Raw genomic sequence first — 26256 nt, 5'->3', positions numbered from 1 at the left:
GATATACTAGGTATAATCAGATAAGCTGAGTAGTAATCAGTAAAACAAAAAAGCTAGAATAAGAAATTGAGTATGGGGCTGAAGAGGTAGCCCAGTGGTCTCTGAAGTCACCTACACTCACATGCACATACTTACACAGAGATACACAAATATGTGTGTGTGTATACATGCATGTATGTATGTATGTATGTATGTATATAATTTAAAATGCCAAACAATTGAACAGTTTTTAGACAATGGGATAACATAGGTCTGCAGAACATAAACAAACACTCTTCTTTATTCAGAAAGCTTCTCTTTCTAAATATGTATATATGTATGCAGGCATGTATGTATAGGTATGTATGCATATAATTTAAAATGACAAAAAAATGAACACTTTTTAGACAATAGGATAACTTAGGCTAGTAGAACATAAACGAACTTTATTCAGAAAGTGTGTCTTTGGAATTCCACCTGTGCTGCACACACCCCACAGATCCCAACTCCAGCAGCCAGCTCTTATCATGAAGACACAGAGTCGTGAGGAGCTAAGCCAATTTACTCTCTAGAGTGTTTGTCTGTCAAAATCACTCCTTAAGCTTTTCCCAGAGACATATTTCAGCTATAGAATACAGGATGTAACAAAAGTGTGAGGAGAATGACAACTACATGCCAAAAAATGAGGGCTCTGTGTGTGACAACAAGCCACCAAGCTTGGGCAGAAAGGTGGAATAATTAAATTGTGAGGCTTAATTTTAGACAATAACTTGAATGCCAATCCAATTAAGTGGTTTCATAATATAATTTCACAGCATCCTCTGTGTGTGAGATACATAGGAACCACAGCAGCAGCAAAAATAGCATATTTTAGATGTGGTGCCAGTAGAGAAGAAGTGACTGGACTAACAAATATATATATATATATATATATATATATATATATATATATATATATTGACAGTCATCACAAAGATAAATAGAGCAGAAGTGAAGGCACATGAAACATCCAGCATGCTTTATAAGAAAAATTATTCTATCAATAGATAAAAACCTCTTAGGAACCACCTGCGAATGCATTCTCAGCAATTTTCTACCAAGGACACACAGGTCATTTATTACAACAAGAAAGAATCTGAGGAAAAACTACATATTGTCAGAATGGTTCTAAATAGCTAAAGGACTTGTGCCAAGGCTGTTTATTGTTTTAAATAAATTCATTATGGCTGGAATTCTCACAGCCTGGACCTAAGATACTTTACCTGATTTAATTATCTTATGAACGCAGTCTAGATTATTTTTAGGGGCTGCCTATTTACTCATTACCAATATTTTATCTTTATCTTTACCAACCTTTTCAACAACCTGGTTCTGAGCAATTTATGCTGCTAGTCAACACTGCTCTGAATGTTTGTGAAAGACATAGCATTCACCCTGTTGAAACAAAGATTATGCAGATGCACAGGACATGGGCTAACATGACATGCACACGTGTCGTATATGCTTGTAAACATGGATATATGTGTATATTATATGTAAATGGACATACAGGCAGGCACTCATATACTGTACCCATAATGCTAAGGGCTGGGGTGATCCAAAGCTTTCTCTGAGGCCCTGATATATAGAGAAGGAACACAGTTCCTCGGGAATATGCTTGACAGATCCAATAAAGGCCTGGGATTGGGCCGTGAGGCAGTCGATCAGATCCTGAGCAGTCAGCTCTTCCCATCAGTCCTAAGGCTGCTGTGTGCTCTAGTGCCCTTGAGATATCCTTTGTTTGCCTGTGCTGTATTGTTTGATTAGCTTCGCACTGACTTCTCCCATTGTATGATAGCTCCTGATGACTACATCCCATGTTGCCTCCGGAAATTGTATATGAGGTGTTGTGTTTCTTAAAAAGACTGTTTCCATGGGTCATCAACTCATGCAAGATCTTTTGATTCCAAACAGTCCAGTCTTCTTTCTTTCTCCTCTCCTGTCCCCCTCCATGTAGTACACTGTCACTAAAAAAGAACAGGCTAGTCCAGGTCAACCTATGTGGCTTGTTGTCTATACACGCTGAAGCATGCATGAGGAACGTCATAGGCAGTTTCAAGTCTAAGCTGAGTCATGATCAGGAAGCTGTTATCCTAAAAGCCTTGATGAGCTATGTCCAACCATAAGATGCTAAAGAGCTCAGAAGGCAAGAACTCTTTGTTCCACATCTTCACCACATTTAAGGGTAACCTGAGACTATGGATTGGTCCTTTTAGTGGATGGATAATTAAATGACAAAGATACTAGTTTGTGTCATGAACTCAACATCAACAAAATTAGAAAAGATATCTGGAACGAAGTTGAAGTTTAAGATCCAGATCCCAGACACAGTATTCTCTGGGCTGTGGTGGTGGCTCAAAGCAACGGACACCCCGTGGCCTTTGCTGGGTGTTTGCATCTTTCATTGGAGTCACTTCTACCCCTACAAAGACTTCAGTTTCTTTTTCTGGGGACCAAAGCCTAGGAGGAAGTCAATTTAGCCTTGAAGGTCAGACTGGCCACCAGAGGGGAGCCTGGGAGACACAAGGAACTACTTCCCGGCCATTTCCATGAGACTAAGAGGGAATACTTTTACCCAGAATGCACTCGTGAGGAGCAAACTGTTTACACAGGAAACTGGGCTGGTACCCAGACTGTGATACCAAATGTCTGTCACTCTATTTAGGCACCATCAATGCCTATGGAAGCTACCGGGAGCAAATGTTCAGACAACCACCAAGTTTCCAGATGTAGCTTCTCCTCTGAGAAAGGAAGTAGCAATTGGGTGAGGACTGGGGTTACCATTTAAATCTCACTCTGTCATCTGGCATTCCGGTGGCCATGGCTCTGAGCCACGGGCTACAATGCTTCTAAGGAGAGGGAAAAGACCAAGAGGGTGACTTCTGTACTGCCTCATTCTTCTGTGAATGGACAATGAATTATGGGACAGCCAAAATCACCTTGGTCAGAGAAGGGAGAAAACAGAAGCTAGGAAAGGGGGAAAAAAGAGAAAAAGATAGGAAGTAGCTAGACATGACAGGCATCAAGCAAGACTGTTAGGAGACAGAACCCTGAAGTCCACAACCTGATGATCACAAAGGATGGAACGATGATCGCCTTTAAACAAGGCCTCATCCATTCGAGGTAAGTGAAGGTGAAGATGGTTCTGAGGAAGCAAGAGCCCAGGAGACCTGAACTATCACCCAAGACAATATAGATGGTAGCAAATATAACTGCATTATAATTACAAAAAAATAATTACATATTTACATAAAACCCTGTAAGTAAAGCATAGAGAGAAAAGTGCTGTGTGGTCTACTTTACATGAGAAATTATAAAACATTATTTCATAAAACAAGGGTAGGATGCTGTTTACAAAAGACTTAGAGAAATACAAGGGGTGAGGTGATAGGAAAAGGCTGATCACTGGGGTGCAAGTTAGCGTAATGCAAGAGAAGAGAACTCTGGGGTGCTTTACACAGAAGGGTGGCTATAGGCAACGTTAACCTGGCACACATTTCATAAAGTCTGAAGAAATGTTTGAGAAGGTAAATACAGTCAACCTGATTTAAAGATTATACAATGTACATAAGTATTAAAAATAGTGTATGTTACTTCATTAATATGCACATTTTATAATTTGTTTCCCATTTTAAAATACATATAATTTGAAAGAGTGTTAGTAGAAAGACTATTTGTAATACCCTAAAATAGACTATCCATTGTAGAATATATAAACTTATGCTATAGTCACTATATTCTACAATCAATATGAGTGAGGGACTAGAGCCACCTGCAACAGCATAAAAGATATTTCCAAATAATGTTCAGCAAAGAAAAGAACATGAAAACACATGCTGTACGCTTCCATTGAGTGGAAGCTAAAAGGCCAGTTTGGTGTTAGAAGTTCATAATGTTCTCTCGTCAAGTGTAGGGTGAGGATAAGGGGGCAGGGCCTGGATGCGGAGGAAAGAACCCTGAGAAAGGTCGTGAGAGACTATCACCAGCTCACCTGCTTCCTTGAACTCACTCACTTTTCAAATACCCACTATGCCACATTATGTATTTTCCTAGACACATTTCATCTGACAGCTTATGAGGTTTTGTTTTGCTTGTTTGTTTGTTTACATAGGGATAAATATCAAACGCGCCTCCATTATGCAAAGCTCTGTCAAAGTGCATGTCAACAATGACCATTTGGGCTGGAGAGATGGCTCAGATTTCCAGGATCTACACGGCAACTCACAACCATCTGTAAGTACAGTTCTAGGGGGATCCAATGCCCTATGACGTCTTCTGGCCTTTGTAGGCACAAGACGTGCACAAGGAGCGTAGTCATGAGTGCCTACAGAACATCCCCACACATAAAATAAAATAATGAAAAGTCAATATATATATATATATATATATACGGTCAGCAGTGTTGTGAATCTGCCAAATATATGAGATCAAAAAGTTTATATTCAAAACAGGGAACAAAAAATATTAATCACCTTTGGGAATCAGGTAGAGCATCAGCTGACCAATTCTAAAAACTGGAGAGGGGGAGAAGAGGAGGGAGGGAGATTAGGAAGGCGGGGGGAGGGGGAAGGAGAGAGATTACCCTGCCTTTCCCGTTTGAATTATTTTTCAGGGTAATAAATGGTTGATGGAAGAACATTAGCGCTGAAGCGCCTCATATAGTAAATGCAAAAGGAATAATAGAATTAGGGAAAAGCCATTCTGCTGACACGAGAGGAGATGCACAACACTAAAGAACCTGAAAGCGCTCACAGACTCCTGTGCCAAATGCCAACGTATAGGGAACAGTGAAGATAAAAGAGCGAATTAAACCGATCCAAAGGATGCAATCAACCACACTTGGCATGTGGAAAATACACAGGACAAGTGACCTGATTTTTAAAATGCCACAGGAAGGGTAGGGTAGGAACTCAGGGGTTATATAAATCAAATTAATTTGTGGTTTCTCTTGAATGTGGATCCAAACACACCAGTTATTAAGAGGTATAATTAGATAATGCAGACCCTTCCTTTAACATAATGTGGATGGATATTAGATATCATCAAAGATTGATTGGCAATGTAGGGTAGCTATGTTTTCTAAAGTCTTTATCCATTAGAAATATTTATTGATAATAAAATAGCGCTCGGTATGAGAGGGAAGCGGTGGCCGTGTGGGACATGGTAAGCTAACTCTCAGTAGTCATGCCATGTTCCTGTGTGCTCACTGTGGCTCCCTTTTGAGGGCATTTGTGTGTTAGGCTGAAAGGCTTACCCCATCCTTAGCTTTCACTAGCAGATCAAAGGTGCCTGGATCCCGCTCTCGGTCTATGTCCTGGGACACACAGATGCGCCCATCCTGCGGATCGATCTGGAATCCGGGAGGTGCTTCATAGCCTTGGAATCCATCGTAAAGAGAATACTCCACTAAGCCATAGAGCCCCGCATCTGCATCAAAGGCTTTTACCTGTAAGATAGGAGGAAGGACGATGAAGCCGCAGATACGGAGGCAACATGTTTTACCTAAGCATGCATCGTGATGCTTTGCGCAGCCCACTCCAATTAAAAGGCCTCGGTCTCTGGACCCGACCCCACATGATCTTGTTTCTTTTCACTGTACCTTGTCTACACACAAGGATTTATAAGCATTCCTTATGAGATATGTGATTTCCCTCAATGTGTCAAGCCAGTTTGAAAGCACAAGCACGCACACACACACACACACACACACACACACACACACACACACACACACACACCACCACCACCACCACCACACCACACACCACCCCATACCACAAAGCCAGGCAGTTAAGGGATATAATTTCTAGAAAACCAACACCAAGTCAAAATTCACACTAGAGTCCTTGCTTCCATCTGGAGGGGACACTGAGCCAGAGCCCTGCATAGCTAGGCCGACTAGGTGCTAGGCATGCACCTCTTGTCCAGCGGGCACACGGGGATAAAGTGCCAGCCACCCTTCACTCGTTAAAGCAGGCGCATGGACACGTAGCTGCAGCTGCTCAGGGGAAAATGCACCTTCTTATTTCATACATGATATTTTTGTTCGCAGTCTTGTAGCCAACACAACCTGAACTATGGAAACGTTTATTTTAACTAACTTTATTACACATACAGTAGACACTCCTCGTCAAAGGGGATGAAGGCTAAAGCCTACAGCAAATGCCTAAAACCACATGGTGCCAAAAGTTAACTTCTTCCCTATATGTGCATGGTGGTGAATATGCAGTACAATAAGGAATTAACAATAACCAATGCCCAGGTAGAGAAAATGTTTACTAGTCAAAGAGGTGATTTGTCACCCTAAGTGGGAGGAGGACAGACCCAATGACAAAGGGCTACCTGGCCCTCCATGTCAGTGATACCCAATGCAAATGAAACTTTTTTTCCGCTCTTTGTCTGTGTCCTTTCTATTTATCCTCACATCATCTGTCTCACACTTTCTGGAAAGATCATCCATCCTCTGCAACCAGCTAACATATTTATAAGTTACTCTTTTCACTAGCTGAATGGAACCAGAAAACCCACAAACGTCTCTGCTACAAAGGACTCACATCCAAATCCACTCGGCCTGTTCCACACTGACAGCTTTTAATAGCTGACTGACCTCTGGTTCCCATTGACAGCAAATACATCCTCTGCAGCCATGTGGCCTTCCCCATAATTTTGCCTGAATTAGAGGATAAATGCAGCAAACTGAACTCTAAAACCCATTCCCAGCCTTTAAAAGCATGTATGACCAAGTATTTTGGCTCATATGACAACACATTCCCAATTTCCACTTTAGGGCTTTTTCTCATGGAGATTTTTGGCAGAGAAAAATATAAGGGATCCAAAGTCAGAAAGAGTACCCGTCTCTGTTTGTGCTGATGGCTCAGAATCTGAGCTCAGAACCATAAAGTGAATGTGTACCCCTCTCTTCCCCACTAGCCCCCTAGAAATACTTACCTGACATTCTAACAACATAAACTCGCCTCCTGGTAATAGATCTTGGATACCTAGAATTAACTTAGAGCTTTTGTGAGGCTTACAATGCCCAGAATCCACTGACAGGTAGGGGGGGAGGGAAGAGTAGGAAATTTGAAAACTAGAAAATGAAAACAGCTTCCTCAGCACCTCAGGAGGAAGCTGTGATGAGCTGGAAAGCTAGGCGGTGTGCCTCTCTAGAGGGAGGCTGCTGCTGATATCAAAGCGGGGAGTGGCGAGTGCTAGCACCACCCAAAGGCTGAGTTGAATACTTGGAAGACCTGGGAGGGCTGCCTATCTGAATTCATCCTGGAGCTCATGACAGCACACTGAACCTCCTCCCCGCCCTTCCATGCAGACTCACTCACCTCTTTCACACTCAAGAGTTGATGGGTTTATTTTACGTTTATTCTAACCCGTAACTATTCTCACTGAGCTTGGTTCTCCACCGATTTAGCCGAGACACTGAGGAACTTACAAATGATCCATATGCTCCAGAGTGACCTTCTCCTGTGAGAGCTTGAGAACTCTTAGCGCCCTCCTCATATTAACATCAGAAGTCAGATAAGGATTCCTCCAGAAGAATGTGTCTCACTGAGGGACTCCCAGTGAGAGTCCTATGGAAGAATGGGTAGATGGAAGGATCCAGAGGGTTCGGGAGCCCCACAAGGAGACTATCAAGGCTGGCAGATCTAGACCCAGGGGGGCTGCACAAACTGTTGCACCAACCAAGGATAACACATGCAGTTAACTTAGACCTTCTGTTCAGATCCAGCCAATGGACAGCTCATTCTCTATGGTTGTGGGGAGCCAGGACTGCCTCTGACATGAACTCTGGTGGCCCCGATTTGATCACTTCCCCTTGGTGGGGAAGCCCAGTGGGCACACAGAGGAAGGGGAAGCAGGCTATCTGAATGAGACCTGAAAGGCTGCGGTCATATGGTGGGGGAGGAGGTCCCCTTCTGTCAGAGGCCTAGGGGAGGGGAATAGAGTGAAAGAGGGAGGGAGGGTGGGAACAACAGGAAGATACAAGCGAGGGGATAACAATCGCAATGTAATCTCAATAAATTATATCTCGAGAAGAATATGGTCCTGGTGGGTTTTGGCTGAAAGGAGTCTTGAGAGCAGAAACTCATGAACCTGTTTTCCCATAAGCCGAAACACTCATTCCTACATGCTACCAAAGGCCGACATGACTTTCTGGATTCAGTTCATCAGACTCGTCTTCAAATCCAGCCCAAGAGCTTGCAAAGACCACAGGGTTTTAGAGGATGTATGGTTGTCTTTGGAAGCCTGGGGTTTCCTCAATGGTTCACAGCTGTGAAAAATGAACCCACGCTCACCATGTTTACCAGAAAAGTCCCTGTCTGTGTGGGACGGTCTCCTCCTCAATGTTAGTGCTCAGCCTCGTGATGAGTCACACTTCTAGCCAGTTCCATTAGCAAAAGATGGAGGGTGACATTGGTGTTGCTCTTTAAATGGAGGAACTTTTTAGACAAACCTCGGAGTTCTTTAGTAAGGGTGGGGGTTCAGGGGAAAACCTTTAGGTAACAATCTTAGATGAAGTTTAAAGCTAAGTAGCTTACCGTTCCCCACCCCCTCGCTTACAATCTACAAAATTACTTCCATGGGCATCCAGCAGTTTGTGTTATTTTTGTTTGATTTGGAAGAAACAAAGATTCTGACATTACACATGAATCCACAGAACTTGAAACAGAAAGGAAGGAAGGAAGGAAGGAAGGAAAGAAGGAAGGAAGAAGGAAGGAAGAAAGAAAGAAAGAAACCATAAACTAAATTCTTACATTTGAAGCACTTAGCTGTCCCCTGGTCCTTCATCAAAAGCAAGACAGTAACATATCAGTGGACTTCTCTGAACACAATTTTGGCAGGTTCACTAACAATGAATGCTGCCTTGCCAAGTCTTTAAAAGCAATGTTATTAGTCTCCTCGCTTATGCTCCGGGTCATCCATCAGCCACAGCTAATCATTTCACCTCATTGAAACACATCGCTTACAGTCTCGCTCCTATGCGCTCGGTCTCTGTCTCTGTCTCTGTCTCTGTCTCTGTCTCTGTCTCTGTCTCTGTCTCTGTCTCTGTCTCTCTCTCTCTCTCTCTCTCTCTCTCTCTCTCTCTCTCTCTCTCTCTCTCTCCTCCCCACCTCATGTGCCTCAGTTGCCCTACTGGTTCCGTGGTCTTTTCTAGGCCTTTGGATGCCAAAACAAATGCTGACATATTGGGACTGTTTTGCTTTTCAGTCATACTGACTACTTAAAAAGCTGGTCCCAAAAAAAGATATGTTGGTGTCCTCATTTCATAGGACCCTGTATAATTACCCTATAGAACCAAAGCACAGCCACTTATTTACACAGCAAAATGGGGTTGATTTAAAGATTTTTGGGGAGGAGACACTTATCCTGGGTGGTTGAACCTTCAATACAGTGACAAGCGTCCTGTGAGAAAGGCAGAGCAGACCTCCCACGGGAGACATGATGACAGAAACAGGGGTTGAAGTGACGGAGCTACAAGTCAGACAGCAGCAGCAACAACAGATGCTGGGAGACAAAGAAATGACTCTTCCTAGGCCCCTCACAGCAGCAAGGCCCTGTCAAAGCTGTGGTCAGTCACCACCAGAAATGTGAGAAAAACCATCATTTTGTTGTTTCAAGCCACCAAACTGACGGTAATGTGTAACAGCAAATTCAGGAAGCTGATCCACTCCCGGGTGACTGTCCCTCCATCACTTCTCCTCCAGATGCTGCAGTGCAGGTTCTGATTTGTTTGTTGGTGGCGTTGTCTCTTCTCTGCTACATTTTAAGCCCAGTGACATATATGATAGGTACCTCACTTCTACCTGCATTATTGGGCACCATAATACTGGTACTCTATTCACATAGAGAGGCATCATAAATACATTTTGCAGGGAATAATGAATCAAATATTGGGCGTAAGATGCAAGCATGGAGCCAGCCAGACGGGTCAGTGGATAAATGACCTTGCTGCCAAGGCTGGCCAGTTTGATTCCCCAGAACCCACATGGCAGAAGGAGAGAATAGATGTGGAAAGCTGTCCTTTGATCTCCACATACAAACCTAGGCATTAACACACACACAAAGAGATGATAGATAGATAGATAGATAGATAGATAGATAGATAGATAGATAGTAAAACAAATAAACTAAAAACTGAAAAGACTTAAGCACGAAGCAAATTATGCATGAGGCAGAAGGAGTGTGTGCTTCAGGCCAGTTGGGCTACATAGTGAGTTCTAGGTCAGTCTGAGTTACTTGACACATAGCCAGTCTTTGTCTCAAAAACAAAATTAATTAATGAAATAACCTAAGATGCTAGAATGCTTAAGAATACTTTACTCTTCTACTTGACCTATGTAGGAAAAAATATATATGTGAATAATATATTTTATAACATTTATCAGTTCTCAATGAGGAGCACTTTTAATAATAATTTTATTTCTAATTATGTGTATAACTGCATTTGTCTGCATGTAGGTTTGTGCGCACCTGAATGCAATGCTCACAGAGGCCAGAAGAGGGAGGAGGAAAACGTGGAGCTGGAGCTAAACTATTGTGGATTCTGGGAACTGAGTGCAGGTCTGCCTTAAGAGCAGTGCATCCTCTTAAGCACGGAGCCATCTCTCCAGCTACCAACTTTTCATTCCTCAAACAATCCATTAATCAATATAGAGATCTCAAACTAAAAGCCTTAATTTTTTGTTCAAACAATGTTACAATTAAAATCAGACAGGCAAAAGACAAAGAAAAATCTCAGGGTATGTGGAAGATACTGGAAACAGAGCATATTTTGTCATGCCTTTTAAAATGTAACTTCAAATACACTGATATGAGATTTGGTAAATTGTATAGGCCCGAGGTATAAGCACGAAACTACTATGGCACATTTTATTGCCTTAGACGTAAAATAAAATCAAGGAACTACTAATCCTACTGCTTATTAACTGTTCTGTGTCCTACTTTCTAAAAACATCACAAACAACTGGGTCAGGAGGGTGACTTGTCCTGTGCCATGCTTCAAAACACTAAAAACAACACAGTCTATAAAAAGAACTGGCAGGAAGATCAATGAACCCAAAAGCAAGGTCTTTGACAGATTCTGGTAAAACTACATTTTTTGTACAATTACAAAGGAAACCACTAAGGAATTTGGGGTTATCCACATAATTGCTAGAAAAGTTGGCAAAGTACATGGAGGGGAAAAAAATCAAGTTTGATACTATCCTCATGCTGAAACAAATTCTACACAGATGTCAAGTCAAATAATGAGATCATTTAAAGTATAAATATATATTTGGCGAGACCTTACACTGGAGAGGAATTTGAAGGTAAAGGGGGGAACCTCAAAACTAAACAAAACAACAGACAAAAATCACAAAGGAAAAAAATCAAAAGAATGATTATACATATAGTAATTTACTGTGATGTGCACATAAAAAGTTTAAAGGTAAATTATATATGATAACTGCAATACACACACACACACACACACACACACACACACACACACACACACACACACATACACACTGTGCTTAGTATAGAGAGGTCTTTGAAATTGAAAATGACATACATTGCCCAATATAAGAGAGAGAAAGAGTGCACCAAGGACATGATCAAACAAGTTGCAGAAAGATAAATATTAGGAGATTCAATTTCAGTAACTATCAAGTTAATGCAAAAGGAAGGAGTTTGTGTTGCAGCTTGTCAATCATTACAAGCAGTAGGAAAGATGCATCAGGTAGTCACTAATACTTGCAGTCTACGTGAAGAATAACCGGTTCTATAATGTAAATATGCTAAACATTCTCCCACGTCAAAAAGCATTGTGCCCATTTCTGTGTTCCAATGTACTTCTAGGACGATATAAAGAGGTGCTTGCACCAAAATTTAAAATATAGCATTGTTCTAGAATTAAAATGTGTAACAACAAGTTATTAAATTATAATTCATATATGAAATAGAATTTAAAATAGATATTAAAGTGTATATAAAATGTCTGCTTTACTGTGTTTACTTTTTAAAGCCAATTAAAAGTAATACGTAAAATATATCACTTATGTAAGAAACTATCTCCAATGTTTAAAAAAATATATTAAACTCAGGACTGTGGAGATGGCTGAATTGGTAAAGTTCTTACTGACCATGAGGATCTGAGTTTCAGGTGTGGCAGCCCACGCCTACGATCCCAGCACTGGGGAGGTAGAGACAGGATGATCATGGGGCTTTCTGGCCAGCCAGTGTCACTAACCATTGACCTTCAGGTTGAGTGAGAGACTCTGCCTCAAAAAACACAGTGGAAACCAAATGATGATAACACCCAACCTCAGCCTGTGGCCTGCACATACGGAAGCATATACATGCACATACATCAAAAAAAAAAAAAAAAAACACGTGTGTGTGTGTGTGTGTGTGTGTGTGTGTGTGTGTACTCAAAGAAAAACTAAATGTTAAATGATTCGTGGAAATAAACGATTTTGTTTATAATCCAGTATTTTTCTGACTTTTCAAAACTAAAAATAATTCCATAGAAGCATGACTGTGGAAGAAACACTAAGGCATGGAAAACTAAACCTAAATAAACTGGTGATTGGCGCACATCTGCCCTCTGTTTATTTGGCCAACACGAGTGTCTCTTCCCAGCGTTTCATTCCTGAAAGACCATATCCGAGTAGATGTGAAGGAGACATGGGGCGGCACTGATAGCATTGGCATTTCTTTCTGTTTGCTTTTTGCACCTCAGGAGAATGAACCCAGAGCCTCGCACATGCCAGGCAAGTACATCTCCACTGACATCTTTTGGCACACTGGCAGGCATGCCAGTCAGAAAGCACCCCTCATGTAGCAATGCCTCAACAGTCATTTGGTCTTTAGTCTGTCCAGGCTGCCGGGTACTTCCTCTTCTCCTGCACTCTAGAAACACAAAGAGACACATTGGACAACTCATAGTGTTGGGCTGGGGACAAAGTACTAAGCACAAAAAGAGTTAAAAAAGCAAAAACAAACCAAGCAACAAACATTCCTCCAAGAAAGTGGCCAGGTTTCTTTTCTTTTTTTTTTTTTAATTATTAAATATTTTTTAATTGTCTTACATATACATTTATATTATTACACATATATACAATAAACTATCTAAAGCAAGAAGAGCCACGAAACAATCAGGAATGTTACATTCTTAGTGTTTTGGCTATTTGTATTTGGCAACCTTGAAGAAAACATCTTTCCTATCTTGGCGAGTCTAAAATTCTGAATGCAAATCACTATCTATCATATCTCATCATTATCAACTTAAAACGTCTATCTAGACCTAAAAACATCTTAACCGTTAAACAACTAAGCTTAATTGTAAAACTAAACTATCTGGTCTTCAACTCCATCAGCGAGACTTGAGAAAGAATAAAATTAATTATGTCTCTCTACAAGGCAAAGGACAGGCCAGAGGGGCAGCTAGGCCAGGCCCCTCCCCTGACTTCTCTGCACCTTTGTCCTGATTGGTTGGACAGCACAGCAGGGATCCAAAGGGGAGGGAGGGTGAGACTTCACATTCTGTAGCTCCATGTGTCCTCAGCAGAGGCCAGGCACCAGGTACTGCTCTCCCTGCCTTCACCTGTGCTCCCAGTGACAGCACCAGGGCCAAAGAGATGGGGCCACATGACCTGCTGAAAGCTAAACTCGGCCTTTTCTGCAGGTGCCCGGGCTGAGGGCGGGCTAAACATAAGTTCTGTAAACTTTTCTCCCTCCACAGAACAGCACACCACACTGCTAGCAGGTGTTCTCTCTTGGGGCAGAAGCTTGGGAAATGTTCATTTCTCAAATGATATGTTTTTGTACAGCTTGACTGAGATATGATCCAATTATAGACCCAAATTAACTCCTGTGTCCTGTGATTCTTAAGAGCCATCCTCTCCCCGCTTTACCCACAAAGCAGAGCCTGAAATCCCTGAAAGGGCCACAGAGAAGAACCGGATTTTGGACATTTTCCCAAAGGATTTGCTTGCATTTATGCCTCTCTTTGGGGAGTGATGATCATAAATTTAAATCATATAAAACTTGGCTTTTAGTACTGCTTCTCCTTACTTGTGTTTTGAGAAGCCCAGGTTTGAGCATAGAGGCCCTCGCCCTGGAAGGGCGTAGTCCCAGAAACAAAGCACAGATAGGGCAGTGTAAACTCAGGAGGCATCTGGAGGCTTGAAAAGTCCCAATGCAAAAGACCATGGCCGGGAAGGCAAGGTGAGTGCATGGGCAGTATGAACTTTAGGGTTGCCATGGTGGCTCCAGCCTTCTAGAACACAGCTAACAGCTCCAAACAGATTTCATGTCTGTTTGGAAACTTGAGCTCACGTTAGCAGCCCCACTTTCTTGAGGGGAAGGGCTGTCCCAGATGGAAAAGGACATGGCAGCATGGGCTGCTCAGCTTTGTCTCCACCCCGTCACCCCCGCAGACCTGTGTGTTCCTTATAAACAGACCATTATGTCGTCGCTATTGCATTTGTGCTTATGAGGAGGAGTAGGGAAACATTCTCAGTTGTCAGGGACAGGCAGCCGCTGCTTCTCCTGACTAACAGGGCTGCTCCTGATGCAGAGACCAGAGACAGCAGGGCACGTGTCAGCTTTAACACACGTGAATGATTTTTTTTTTTAAGTCTGTTTCCAGAAACTACATTCTTCCTGATTCTGCCTCATTATTATATTCCAACTTTTCTCTCCATTTCTTTCATCTTCATCCTTTCTTTTTTCTATTTCCCTCTCCTTTGCTTCCTTTTTATTTTCCTGGAACTCACTATGTAGACCAGGCTGTCCTCAGACAATCCATGTTCAGATGGCACAGCACATATTTGTTGCAATGCACTCAGAACCATTAGTTTAAACATCAAAGTTCCTAACTCTTGCTGGGCTGTACCTCCCTTGAGAATCTGGCTCCTTTGGACAACCTGTACCCCCCAATGGAGGCGTATGCTTTGACTATGTCTATGCACAGAGCCTCTGCACACTGTCCTGACTCAAAGATCTGGGCCCTCTGTACACCACCTAAGACACTCTCAGAGAGGCCTCCTCTTGTCTTCCTGTCCCCTGACTACCCTCTGTCACATCAGTATTGTCACCCACCATGGTGGTTGACTCTACAAGGACAGCTGTGCGTTTCTCTCATGGTTGACTCCCCGTGTCCTGCCCTGCGCAGACAGTAAGTGTTGGGGAGCTCTCTTGGTAAAGCAAGAGTGCTCGCGTAAATCCTCCTCACACTGGGATGCCATAGAAAAAGGACCACTGTGTATTCTACCTAGCTTTCCAGCCTATAAAATGCTCACAGAAACTTTCCTAGGCAGCCTCTCCTACCAGCGGGGTTGGCTATAACCATTACACAGAAATATAGCAGAGGTTTCCTGGAAAGTAGTCAAATATCCTAAGCAAAGAAATACAGAAAAGGAGATATGTGGGAAGTGGCCTAGAGGACAGAGGGCGTGCGGTCCTGAGAGCTACCGTGGGGCACCCAGTTCTCCTTTTGTGGGTCTACAGTATCCTGGCGTGAGGAGAAGAAATTGAGCATAGTCAGCCGAGGCCTTTCTGGGATTTTCTTTACGGACTTCCTCTGCTTTAAATTGTTGAGTTCATTCTCAAATGCGAATTCCCTGTCTGTAACTATGCTTTCCTCCACGTGTCAAAGGCGATATAAAGCCAAGAAATGCAGAAGAAAGGAAGAGTGTGTGGGCAGGGGGTAAAAGAAAGGCAAGGAGATAGGAAGGGGGAGCTGGGGAAGGAAGGGAGAATAAAGGGGAGGGGGAGAGATTAATTCCTGCTGTCTCACAGGTGGTCCATTTAGGTGTTGTGGCCAGTGCATCCCAGGCCTTTATGGACCTTCTAATCCAGGGAAAGGAGTCAGCATCCCACTGGGCTATCACTCCAAAGTGTATCCTCCAGTCTGTAATCACAATAGCTCTGCAATTGCCCCGTTTCTTAGTGCTTGCTGTCCCTCAGCTAGCTGTGAGCTCTGGAGAGAAGAAGGTTGTGCAGGGTCAGTGTTTTTCATCTCTGTCCTCAAGGCTCAAAAGGCGTCCCTCACGCCTCTGTATAGTCTCTGCTCTCCTGGTCCTTCATGCAAAGCCCACTGTTTCCCACAGTCCCTGCTCCAGGCTCCGCCTCAAGCACTTCTCTTTGCACAAAATTTCCTTCCCACTCCTCTTCAGTCTGATGACCTCTTACCCATAATTCACTTCGGTGAACAAGAAGAGCCAGCGCAGCAGCTCGCCTCTGAGCTTCCCCTCGTCCTCAGCTGGAGGAACCTTCCCACCACTGTCTGAATTTTCAGATCACTTTTCTGTCTCGTCCTAAGACTGACCCTTGTGGGTTTGGTTTATTTACTATGACACAAACCTTGCTGCTAGGTTAATTAACATCATAGCGGGAGGAGGAGTAAGAGCCATGACTGTACATCCCTGAGGAACGGAGGGAAAGGAGAAGGGGCTAAAAGTAGGAAAGGGCACACACTGAGAGGTACAATGTACGGTGAACTAGGACCCTGGAAAGTCCATAAAGTCAGCGTAGGGAGCAACCATAAGCAGTCACATGAGTTAATATGTATTAGGCAAAAATTCTTACAGATGTTTTCAAATCCTACTTAATCCACACAAACCATCTGAACTAGGGCCCAACGACTGGTTGTTGTTGTTGTTGTTTTTTTTTTTCTCTCTCTCTCTCTCTCTGTTTCTGTTCTCAACTTCTTTCACAAATCGAGTCAAAAGTCTCAAGTAAAGTTAGTCTGGCCAGGTCTAAGGATACAAATTCTACAGCCATGAGGAGACCTCACCCATTTCCACTTTCTGAAACTGGGCCAATTTAGGAAATGGGCTTAGTTTGAACAAAATATCGCAGCATTTAAATATATAATCGCTTATGCATCTTACTAAGTTGTTTTTTCTCTCGCAGACTTATGACAATCCTTCAGTTGCTGGATGGCATCTCCCAGTTTCTAGACAACGCTCCTTCTTCATGGCCTCTGGCTTCTGTTCCTTATGCATGGTCATGACTGACAATTGGTTAATTCCCCCCCCCCATTCCACAGTTACCTCTTCCAAAGGGAGATAGTATTTTTGTTAGTAGTTTTGTTTTTTAAATATCATTTCTCTAAAGCCATGTTTCACAGCTGCCAACTCTGAAGCATGACTTCTCGCGGCAACAGCTTTTCATAATGACGGCCGGGCAGACGGGGTGGGGGAAGTCGCTTCCTCTTTTCTTTCATTCTCTCCAACCCCTAGAAGTAAATAATGAAAGCTCCGGCGTACCAGGAGGCTGGCTCACATCTGCACTGGGTAGAACAAAACTGTATAGAAAGAAGCAGCTAGTGAGAGAAGAAACCAAAGGATGAAAGAGGAGGCCGGACAGTGGCGGTGCATGTCATTAATCCCAGCTTGGGAGGCAGAGGCAGGTGGATCTTCCTGAGTTCAAATCCAGCCTTGTCTACAGAGCTAGTCCCAGGGTAGCCAAGGCTACACAAAGAAACTCTGTGGTGAAGAACTAGAAAAGAAAAAGGGAAAAGTGATAGAAGAGAAGTGCCTGTGAACGGCTAAGGCCTGTGATGAAAAAGAAGAGAGAGAAGGTATGGGGGCTGCTACACTTCAGTTTTCGTTGAGAAGAAATCTCATCAGAAACAAGATTGTCTACTGTACTTTCTTTAAATGGTCTAAAGTGTGTGTCCCCAAGAGGCCTTCGACTATGATCACTGGCATCTGGGATTTAAATTTTATTTGAATTGTTCTATGCCCTATAAAAACAGGGGTCTCAGACAGAAATTTGAACCTGACATCAGTTACTTATGAATTGTGTCAAATGATGCTAATTGGAGGTTAACTACCTCTTCTCACGTGAAGATTTAAAGGAAGCAAGGTAGGGAAGTAGACAATGCCTGATCTATAAGTACTCAACAAACTCAATTATTATTACTAATTGTGTTTCCTTCCCACCATCCTTCATCCATCAAAAGGGTAGCCATTCTATTGTCACACTATGTGGCTCCAGAAAGCTCCCCCACAGCTCAACGCATCGCTGTTGGAGTCAGAGTGAGCCATATCCCATGCAATGTGCTGACAAAACAGAGTGACTTCAAAATTTTCTGCATGATTTGTGGAAAATAAAGGTTACAGGGGTCTCGTTTTTCCCAACACTATTCCCATGACAGTGATGCACTCAGTCACTCTTATTCCAGTGATATCCAGAAGGATGCTTCCCAGCCCTGCCTGCCTGCCCGCCCTAACAGGACAATAATTAACTGTTCATCCCTACTCAAATCTAAGGTGTAAGATGATCATGCATACTCGACTCATTAAGGTCTCTGCAAAAGCAGAGGGACAGGCTCTCCCTTTTACGTCACCAAATTCACAGGCAAGGTTGTGCTTTCCACTTGAATCTGTTTCCGGCTAGATGGACAGGGAATGGGAAACACATGTACGGCCATGAGTTCTCAGTGTATCTGCCTTTTGGGAGGACTGAAACCAGAAACAGGGCTGTAAATAGACTGTCATGCCCGGGAGAAACTTCCAGTTTCCATTCTGGATTGATTTTAAATATGGTATCATTCCCAGAACAGTTAAGCACAGCTCAGTTTTAACCTATCCACCCTTCCTCCTCCACCTTTGATTTTAGCATTCCTCTAAATCAGATGGCATGCAAGATTCTGACATTGGAATCCGCCAAAAAAAAATTAAAAATTTAAGAAAAAAAATCATAAGCTCAAATCTGTTAATAGTTAGTGACAGTTTATATTGATATATATTTTAAGGACTTTATATATTTAACAAAGAGAGAGAGGCAGTACATTATGTGAGAGATCTTTCACTGCTGACTCAGACAATGAAGTGTTGAGGTGTGGCTCATACACCCAGAGGCCCACAGATCAGGACTGTAGAAGGGCTGGAACTCTGATGGGCAGCAGCAAGAAGGTGGGATGGAAAAATGAGCCCTATAAACAATCAGTTTTCATTGAGTCCTCATGTTTGTGGATAAATACATTTTGTTTGGGTTTGGAGTTGCTATTTTTAAGACCCCCATGGAGATAAAAAAAAATCATATTGGATGAGGAACAGGGCTTAGTCATCAGGTGAAAACACAAATGCCAGCAGAGGGAGTTGGTGACAAATGGGATCTGTACCCCAAAGCTGAACCCACAAGAGCTAATGGCAGTCTTCGGTGGCCAAGCGGCCTACCCAGTCGATTCCAGCTGTGCCCAGAATGTTCTGCTGAGGTTTCCATAGCTCCAAGCTGTTTCCACTCAACTAGAGAAACCTTAAGGGTCCCTCTGGGAGCAAAACAGCAGAAAGGGCATCCCAAGCTGCTGTGAGTGAATTGTGAGAACACATAAATCCATAGGGCGTTTCACCCTACACAGGCAGCCCATGGAGAAAGCACCAGCGTGTTTCACTTACAAAACCCAGAAGATCGGCTGTGAAAGTGACAAGAGTTCCAAGACCGGCCCTTACTGTTGGGAGATGTAAGTATAGCCAAACCCTGGCTCTAACAGTTCCAGCAAGCCAAGTTCTTCTACTCATCCCCAGTCTGACTATTAACAAGATGAGGAATTGTAAAGAGCAAAGAGAAGGGCGTCATTCAGTGTGGCTACCCTGGGAAGAGTTACAAATAAGGTTGTCCTGTGACTCCTGGATCTGTGGTCAGGGTATTAGCATGAGCTAGGAGGCAAGAAGTGTGCAATTCAAGCAGCCCTGGTTTAGGTGTGGTGTTCTCCTCAACTATGCTCTGAGTTCTGGTCTAGAAGGTGGGCCCCAAAAGTCCTCACTGCTGGAATAAACAAGCTTGCTTTCAGGACAGAATCACTTTTGGTCTGGACACAGCCTCAGCTTTAGAGAGAACTGCCCTTATATGGGGAGTGATCTGTCTCATAGATTTGTGTTTTTCCTGGAACCGATGGTGAGCATGGGGTCAAGATAATAACTATATGGGTGACCCAAAAGGAGGGAGACAGATGCAAAATGAAGGTGGAAGTCCCTGGCTTTCATCATGTTTTTAGTTATCTTTGGCCCAGGTGAGAAGTCAGTGGTCTTCAGCCAAAGCAACTTCTCACTACCTGTTTGACAAGGACCCTACAGAATTGCTTTCAAAGGCCAGGTTGCCCAGAAACCAGAAGAACCACTGTGCTCCTGGGGGCCTACCCACTCCCCCCACTCCCCCCACTCCCCCCACTCCCCATGCTATGGCGGGGTCAGTTCAAAAGCTACAGAAGAGAGCTAAAGATACCCACTGGATGCTGCCTGAAGCCTTTACCATTTCGAGTGTCCACACACAGAGATGATACATGACAGCGCTTTATGATGGCGCTTCAAAGGCAACACAAATCTACTCTGTGGGCCAAGAACAGTGGTAACGAGAGCTCAGTGTGGTGTTTCAAAATAAACACCTTCAAAAATCTTTCTTAGGTATCTTTCCTCCATTCTCAAAGCTTTGGTCTTTTTTTTTTTTTTTAATGGCTAAGAAATCCTTTCGTCTTTCCAGCACTGTGTTGTTCTTATACCGTTTATTCCTCTGTATACGTTGCTACTGCACAGCTCTCTCCCACCCCTCCCAGGTCCTAATCTGTGATATCCCACTCTCACAGGATGCTAGAAAATGAGAGGCCCATTTTTTTTGAACTCATGCATTTCCACCTCATTTACTGCCATGAAATGGACACTCAGAGGATTTGCACTCCAGTCCTCACAGTTGTAAAGCCAACATTTAACCCACTAAGCCACCCCACCCAGCTTCTCCATTAAGTTCAAAGGTTAAGCACATTGTATTAAAACCCCAATTGCTTTTTAATTTCATTTTGTTGTACTGATTTCTTAACGTTTTGACGCAGGTTTTTGTCATCTTCGCTCATGAGAGACACTAGTCATAATTTCGTTTATTTTCAATGTCTCAATGCCTCTTGGCATGTTAGCATTATCTTTACTTCATAGTAATTGCAGAGGAACATTCTCCCACCTTCTGTGTCCGTACTTTGCGAGCTTGCGCTGTGGCTTGCAAGAGGGTTCTTCAAAGGCTCATGCGTGTTGGACATTTAGAGACCAACTGTGGTACTGCTAGGCGGTGTTGGAACTTTTAGGAGTTTGTTCCCAACAGGGAGATGTGAGAGTGTTGGAAGTGTGCTCCTGGTGAGGACACTGGGATCTGGACATCTCCTCTTAACGCTGTTTCCTGGATGAGGTGATACAGACAGTGTCGCCCTTCTACATTTGTACCATCTTTGTCCCAGGTCCAAAAGCAATGGTCTAAAGCCATCATGGGCTCAAGTAATACAAAATTGAGAAACAAGAACTCATATTTGCCTAGCAAGTTGGTTATCTCTGGTTTTTCTCCCATATTAATCCATAACTAAAATCCATTGGTATGAATTCTTTCTTGGGGGTGTGCTAGAATTTTGCACCGAAAAACATCTGAAACTGGGAATTTGAAGAAGCGCGTGAGTCATTATTATAAATATTGTGCATACAAAATACATTTAAGCTACTGAAAATGCTCTTTTGAATCAGTTCCGTAGTTAGCCATCTGCCCATTTAATGTAGCCTGTCAAACTTATTGATATGAAGCCTTGCATAATACATTTTCAGTGTATATAGACTCTGTGGTTACATCCTTGTTTTCATTATTGCTTCTGATAATTCATTTTCTCCTTTTCTTGATTGTTCTTCCGAGGGTCTTGTTGAATTTATTACCTTTCAAAGAACCTTTCCTGTGTTAATTTCCCCTAATTATACTTTCTCACTTATGAGATTTTCTCTTTACAATTCCTTCCTTCGATTTACTTCCTTCCCCTACTTTGTATTCTTCTTTTCTTATACAAATATATAACATATCTGTCTATTAGCTGATTTTAATGCATAGGACAAAGTTAATGTGTTCTATTATCACTAAATTAAAAGTGTTTTCCAATTTACTCTTCAATTTTTTTTCCTTTGACACATCAATTGTTAATAGTGCCATTTCATGCTGGCACACTCAGCTTTTCTCTAAGGCTGGATGAATTTAAATCCATGTGGTCATAGGACACAGTCCATGTCTTCATTAACTTATGTACTTTTGAGGCTTTTGTATCTACAGTGAACAACATCTTATGTGTGTCCTTGCCACCGCTGTGTGTTCCTCGTTGTTGGGTAGGCGGTCCTATGGGTCCTCATATATCGAGAGAAAGGTTGCTGAGATCATTTTCTTGTCCATCTGTCTTCCTGTCTTGCTTCTTTTCTTTCTCTGTGTGTCTATTTTATCCATCAATTACTCATTCCATTATTCAGATTAGAATTTTTATACCAGATACTGGTCTCTTCACTTGAATACTTTGGATAGTTTCTACTGTTTGCTAGCATTGACACACAGCTTCTCATTAGAGCCATTATTTCTCTTAAACCCTTGAACACAATTAAATAGCTGTTTAAAAGTCCTCAAATGATAAATGTAGCAGCTGTTATCTGGGTGGGGATCTGTTCCTCGAGTTTTGATAATCAATCATATCTTCCTGCTTTTTTTAATGTGTCTGCTAATATTTTAGTGTTCATTGGATATTGTGTATAATATAATATGAATAGCCTTAATTATATTGCTTTCCTTTATAGACTTGGCATTTTGTCTCATTTTGTCTTTGGCTCTTACTTGAAGCATTAACCCTAAGATATGGCCTTTCTATAATCTTAAGAAAACATCCTCGTTGCTGATGGAACCCCAGCATCTTCAAGTACCAGGGAGGCTCCAGATCTCTGGTGCCAGCAATTCTCCCCATAGCAATAGCTCTGCTGAATGCACAGAACTTGCCCACATCCGTATAGGGCAAGCTTAGGACACAGACCTGCACCAAACACAGATCTAGGGGACCCTTCTGATCAACTTCCTTTTCTAACGTTTAGCCACACTGGGTCCTAACAACAGCCTCTCAATTCAACAAGGCCACTATTTGGCCCGGGCTCCACCTCATCACACCACTGTCAGAAAAGTACACTGAGACAAAGAACCGGAGCAGACCAGGGCTCATCTCATACGCTGCTTTCCTTTCAGGGCCCCAGTCTTGCTCTGCCTACTGCCCAACACCTGGAAACAGTTGTCTCCTATAGTCTGTTTGGTTTTATGCTGTTTAGAGTGGAGGGACAAAGCCCAAAATCTGTTTCTCTATTATAGCTAAAGTGTAAATGATACCCCGACATGTTTTTCTAGTGAGAACCAATTCCACACATGGATGTTAATGACTAAATTCCTTCATCTCATTACATCTTACTCCTAGAAACTCTTCTGGAATCCTGACATACCTATTACACAGTTTACTCTCAGAGGAGTCGTGTATTACATTTTCTTTTGGAAAGTGAGTCTCTTCTGAGCTGCAGCACAATCCCCGCCTCCTTTCCCTGTTGGCTGTTTGCTGCACACACAGCACTGCTAATGTCCCGACTGCATCTGACTGTATACACTAAAGTCTCTGGCAACCTTGGAGCTAGGATAATAGTGACTGTTGTGTGAAGGGTATGACCACACCCTATTCCAGCTTCCGCTGACTCCAGGGGCCTATCTCTCACAGGAGACTGGAGATACCAATCACAGACAATCCTTTCCCTATGATGTATTGGGTACCAAACACTACAGAAAACAGTGAAGGCAGTCTCACTCCCAAAGTGCTCAGCAGTCCTGAAGTGGCTTGATGTGTGAAAACATCAATGGAAACTTTGGACTGCCGAGGCACACACTTAACATATGCAAATTCTGAGCTTAAGGGATCTATCTGCTTCGGATTGAGGAATTGTACATCCTTCTCCTAAGGGGGCGTCCCAAACCTGGGGCCTAGGTAATAGTCGGATCAATCATGTCTACGTGGTTCTGGTTTCCCTAGTCCCTCAAATCTGGTCTCTCTTCCTCTGCTGTGGAAAGTTGTTTGATTTCTTCCTTTTTTGATACCACCTCCTATTTGCTTCACATAGCAAAACCTCTAAGCCTTGAGGAGCATGGTAGAGGCGTAGGCTGTGCAACTTCCTACGAGCTTCCCTGGGGTCCATCACAAGTCTGAGCACACCAGTGTTTACAAGTTATTAATCCCACATGCTCACAGTGTGTCCCAGGAGAGGCACAGTTCTGGTGGGGCAGGACAAAAGTCAGTCTCCGTGCTTCCCTGTGACTCTTCATGCATTTTCTCTTTCTGGTCATCCCTGTCCCTTCCCATCCCCTTTCAAATTAAGAATCTTAGGAACTGAACCCTCTCTTTTGTTCCAACAAACACATCAAGTACCATTCTTCCTTTGTGTCGCACACATAGGCAGTCCTCCATAGGCCCTGCCAATCGCCTTCCACCTCTGCATGTATTTGCTATAAAGTTTGCCTTCAGGAGCAAGTGTGAAGTAAGAACGTTAATGCTAACACACCTTTAATATTAATGTCCAACATATCTAGACTAGATCCCAGAGACTCTGTAATAAAAATGCAAATTTAGAATACTCATGTGTGAAATGCATTTAACTAGATCACTTAAAAACCACATTAACAATATCTCATTTGCAAACCAGTGATTCCTCTAATTTAAATATTATGATGGTGCTTGATATACGGTTAATGAACAAAATTAGGAAGACTGTCTCCAAAACTCTTAAGAAAATTTAGGAGTTTTGAGAAAAAGTTTTCATAGGAAACAATCTATAGTATGTGCATGTTGGGCAAGTTAGACCTTTTCACAGTACAGCATGGCTATTTTTGTAGTAGCCTATTTCTTTAAACTAATCTAAAGCTCCAACGAAAACATTCAAGAGTTCTGAGGGAAGTACAGTTCCCAGAAAGAAATACAAAAACCACAGTTGCTAATTAGATACAAAACAAAGAAAAAGAAAAATAAATGCTCTTTTTCTAAGTGAGTTACTTATGTCTTTATCAGCCTTGAAAATGGTGTGAACCCAGAACACACCTGTAAAGGAGTGTTCTCTGGGTAACAAGCAAAAAAAAAAAAAACACACTTCTTACCCTCTCTGGGAATGCACTAACTTTGTTACACACACACACATACACACACACACACACACACACACACACACACACACACACACACACACCCCACACACAACAACCTTAGCATTTTAGAATTGAGCCCTGACTAGCCCCCTCTCCCATCTGGCTGTCTGTGTTCTCTTCCTTAAAGACCCCTGAGATCCGAAGAAGAAGGAAAAGGAAATGCTCCCATCAAATAGAAGAAAATCACACATACACACACACGCGCGCACACACATGCACATATACGCACAAACACGCAAACACACACATACAAACACATACACATCTCTCTTTGATTTCTATTGTCTGCTTACTGAGGAGATACTACTCTGTAATTAATACAAAGTTGAAACCTCAAGCACATGTGGTAGGCAATCTAATCATTTAGCAAAGAATTAAGCTCTTCAGTGAAACAATCTTACAGGACCAAAATCTGAACTACCATCTTCTAAGCCAGTCTTGAATTCTGTGAAACAAACCAAGCTCCTCTAAGAAGCTCTTCTGCTCTTCTGCCATTCGGTAACTGTTCAGTTACTATCACCTCCACGAATCACTAAGGAGCTCTGCAACGCTGACACTCAGACCCCTGCTTGGTCTTTTCATTGCACTGACTTATCATTTCCATATCGTAACCGTGCAAAATCAGCTGCTGGGTGTTTTTGTTGCGTGTTTGTTGAGAGCACAGGAATAAGAAAGCCAGAGACAAGAAGAGAGAGAAAGGGAGGAAGGAGGCTGTCCAGGAACAATGGACAGAAATTCTGCACACAGTCAGGTCTAGATGAAAGTAGAATTGATCTAAACTACACCAGGCTCTGAAAAGACGACAGTACTATCACCATGGTGTCAACTTGTTGCTGAAATATGTCCCAAGTGTGCCCTCAGGTCCCTGACATTTTCAATGTATTTTAGGCATTTCCTTCCCTCCCCCCCCCACCAGCAATCATCAAACTGTCTATCATTAAATGCAATTTCAGTCATACTTGCTACACATGGACATTTCCTCACCTTCCAGATCCAAGACTTACAGTGCAGAGGGCTAGACTGCTACCACCTATGTCTAGTTTCATCATGCTGGTTATCTTTCCAAAATAATATTTATTTTTGTATATGTGTATGGTGACATGCATATGTGTTTGTTAGTGCACACACGTAATTGGGCACACAAGCACAGGTTACCATTGGGAGCCTTCCTAGGTGGCTCTCCACTGTATTCACTGAGGGAGGATTGCTCGTTGAACCTGAAACTCAAGG

At 42.6% G+C, this 26256-nt stretch overlaps 1 protein-coding gene across 1 annotated transcript in view; it reads right to left on the bottom strand.

Moving 5' to 3' along the window:
* Positions 1-26256, bottom strand: part of DCHS2 (dachsous cadherin-related 2) — a 207560-nt gene that overhangs the window by 95002 nt on the left and 86302 nt on the right. Inside the window, exon 2 of the mRNA XM_084769764.1 lies at positions 5273-5464. Within this exon, the coding sequence (XP_084625890.1) occupies positions 5273-5464 (192 nt within the window). The remainder of the gene's footprint in view (positions 1-5272; positions 5465-26256) is intronic.

This window comes from Acomys minous (assembly GCF_964271855.1).
Source record: "Acomys minous genome assembly, chromosome: 19".
NCBI classification, from domain to species: Eukaryota; Metazoa; Chordata; class Mammalia; order Rodentia; family Muridae; genus Acomys; species Acomys minous.
Note: the sequence above shows the minus strand (reverse complement) of the source record. Positions and strands in the feature narration are given on the sequence as shown.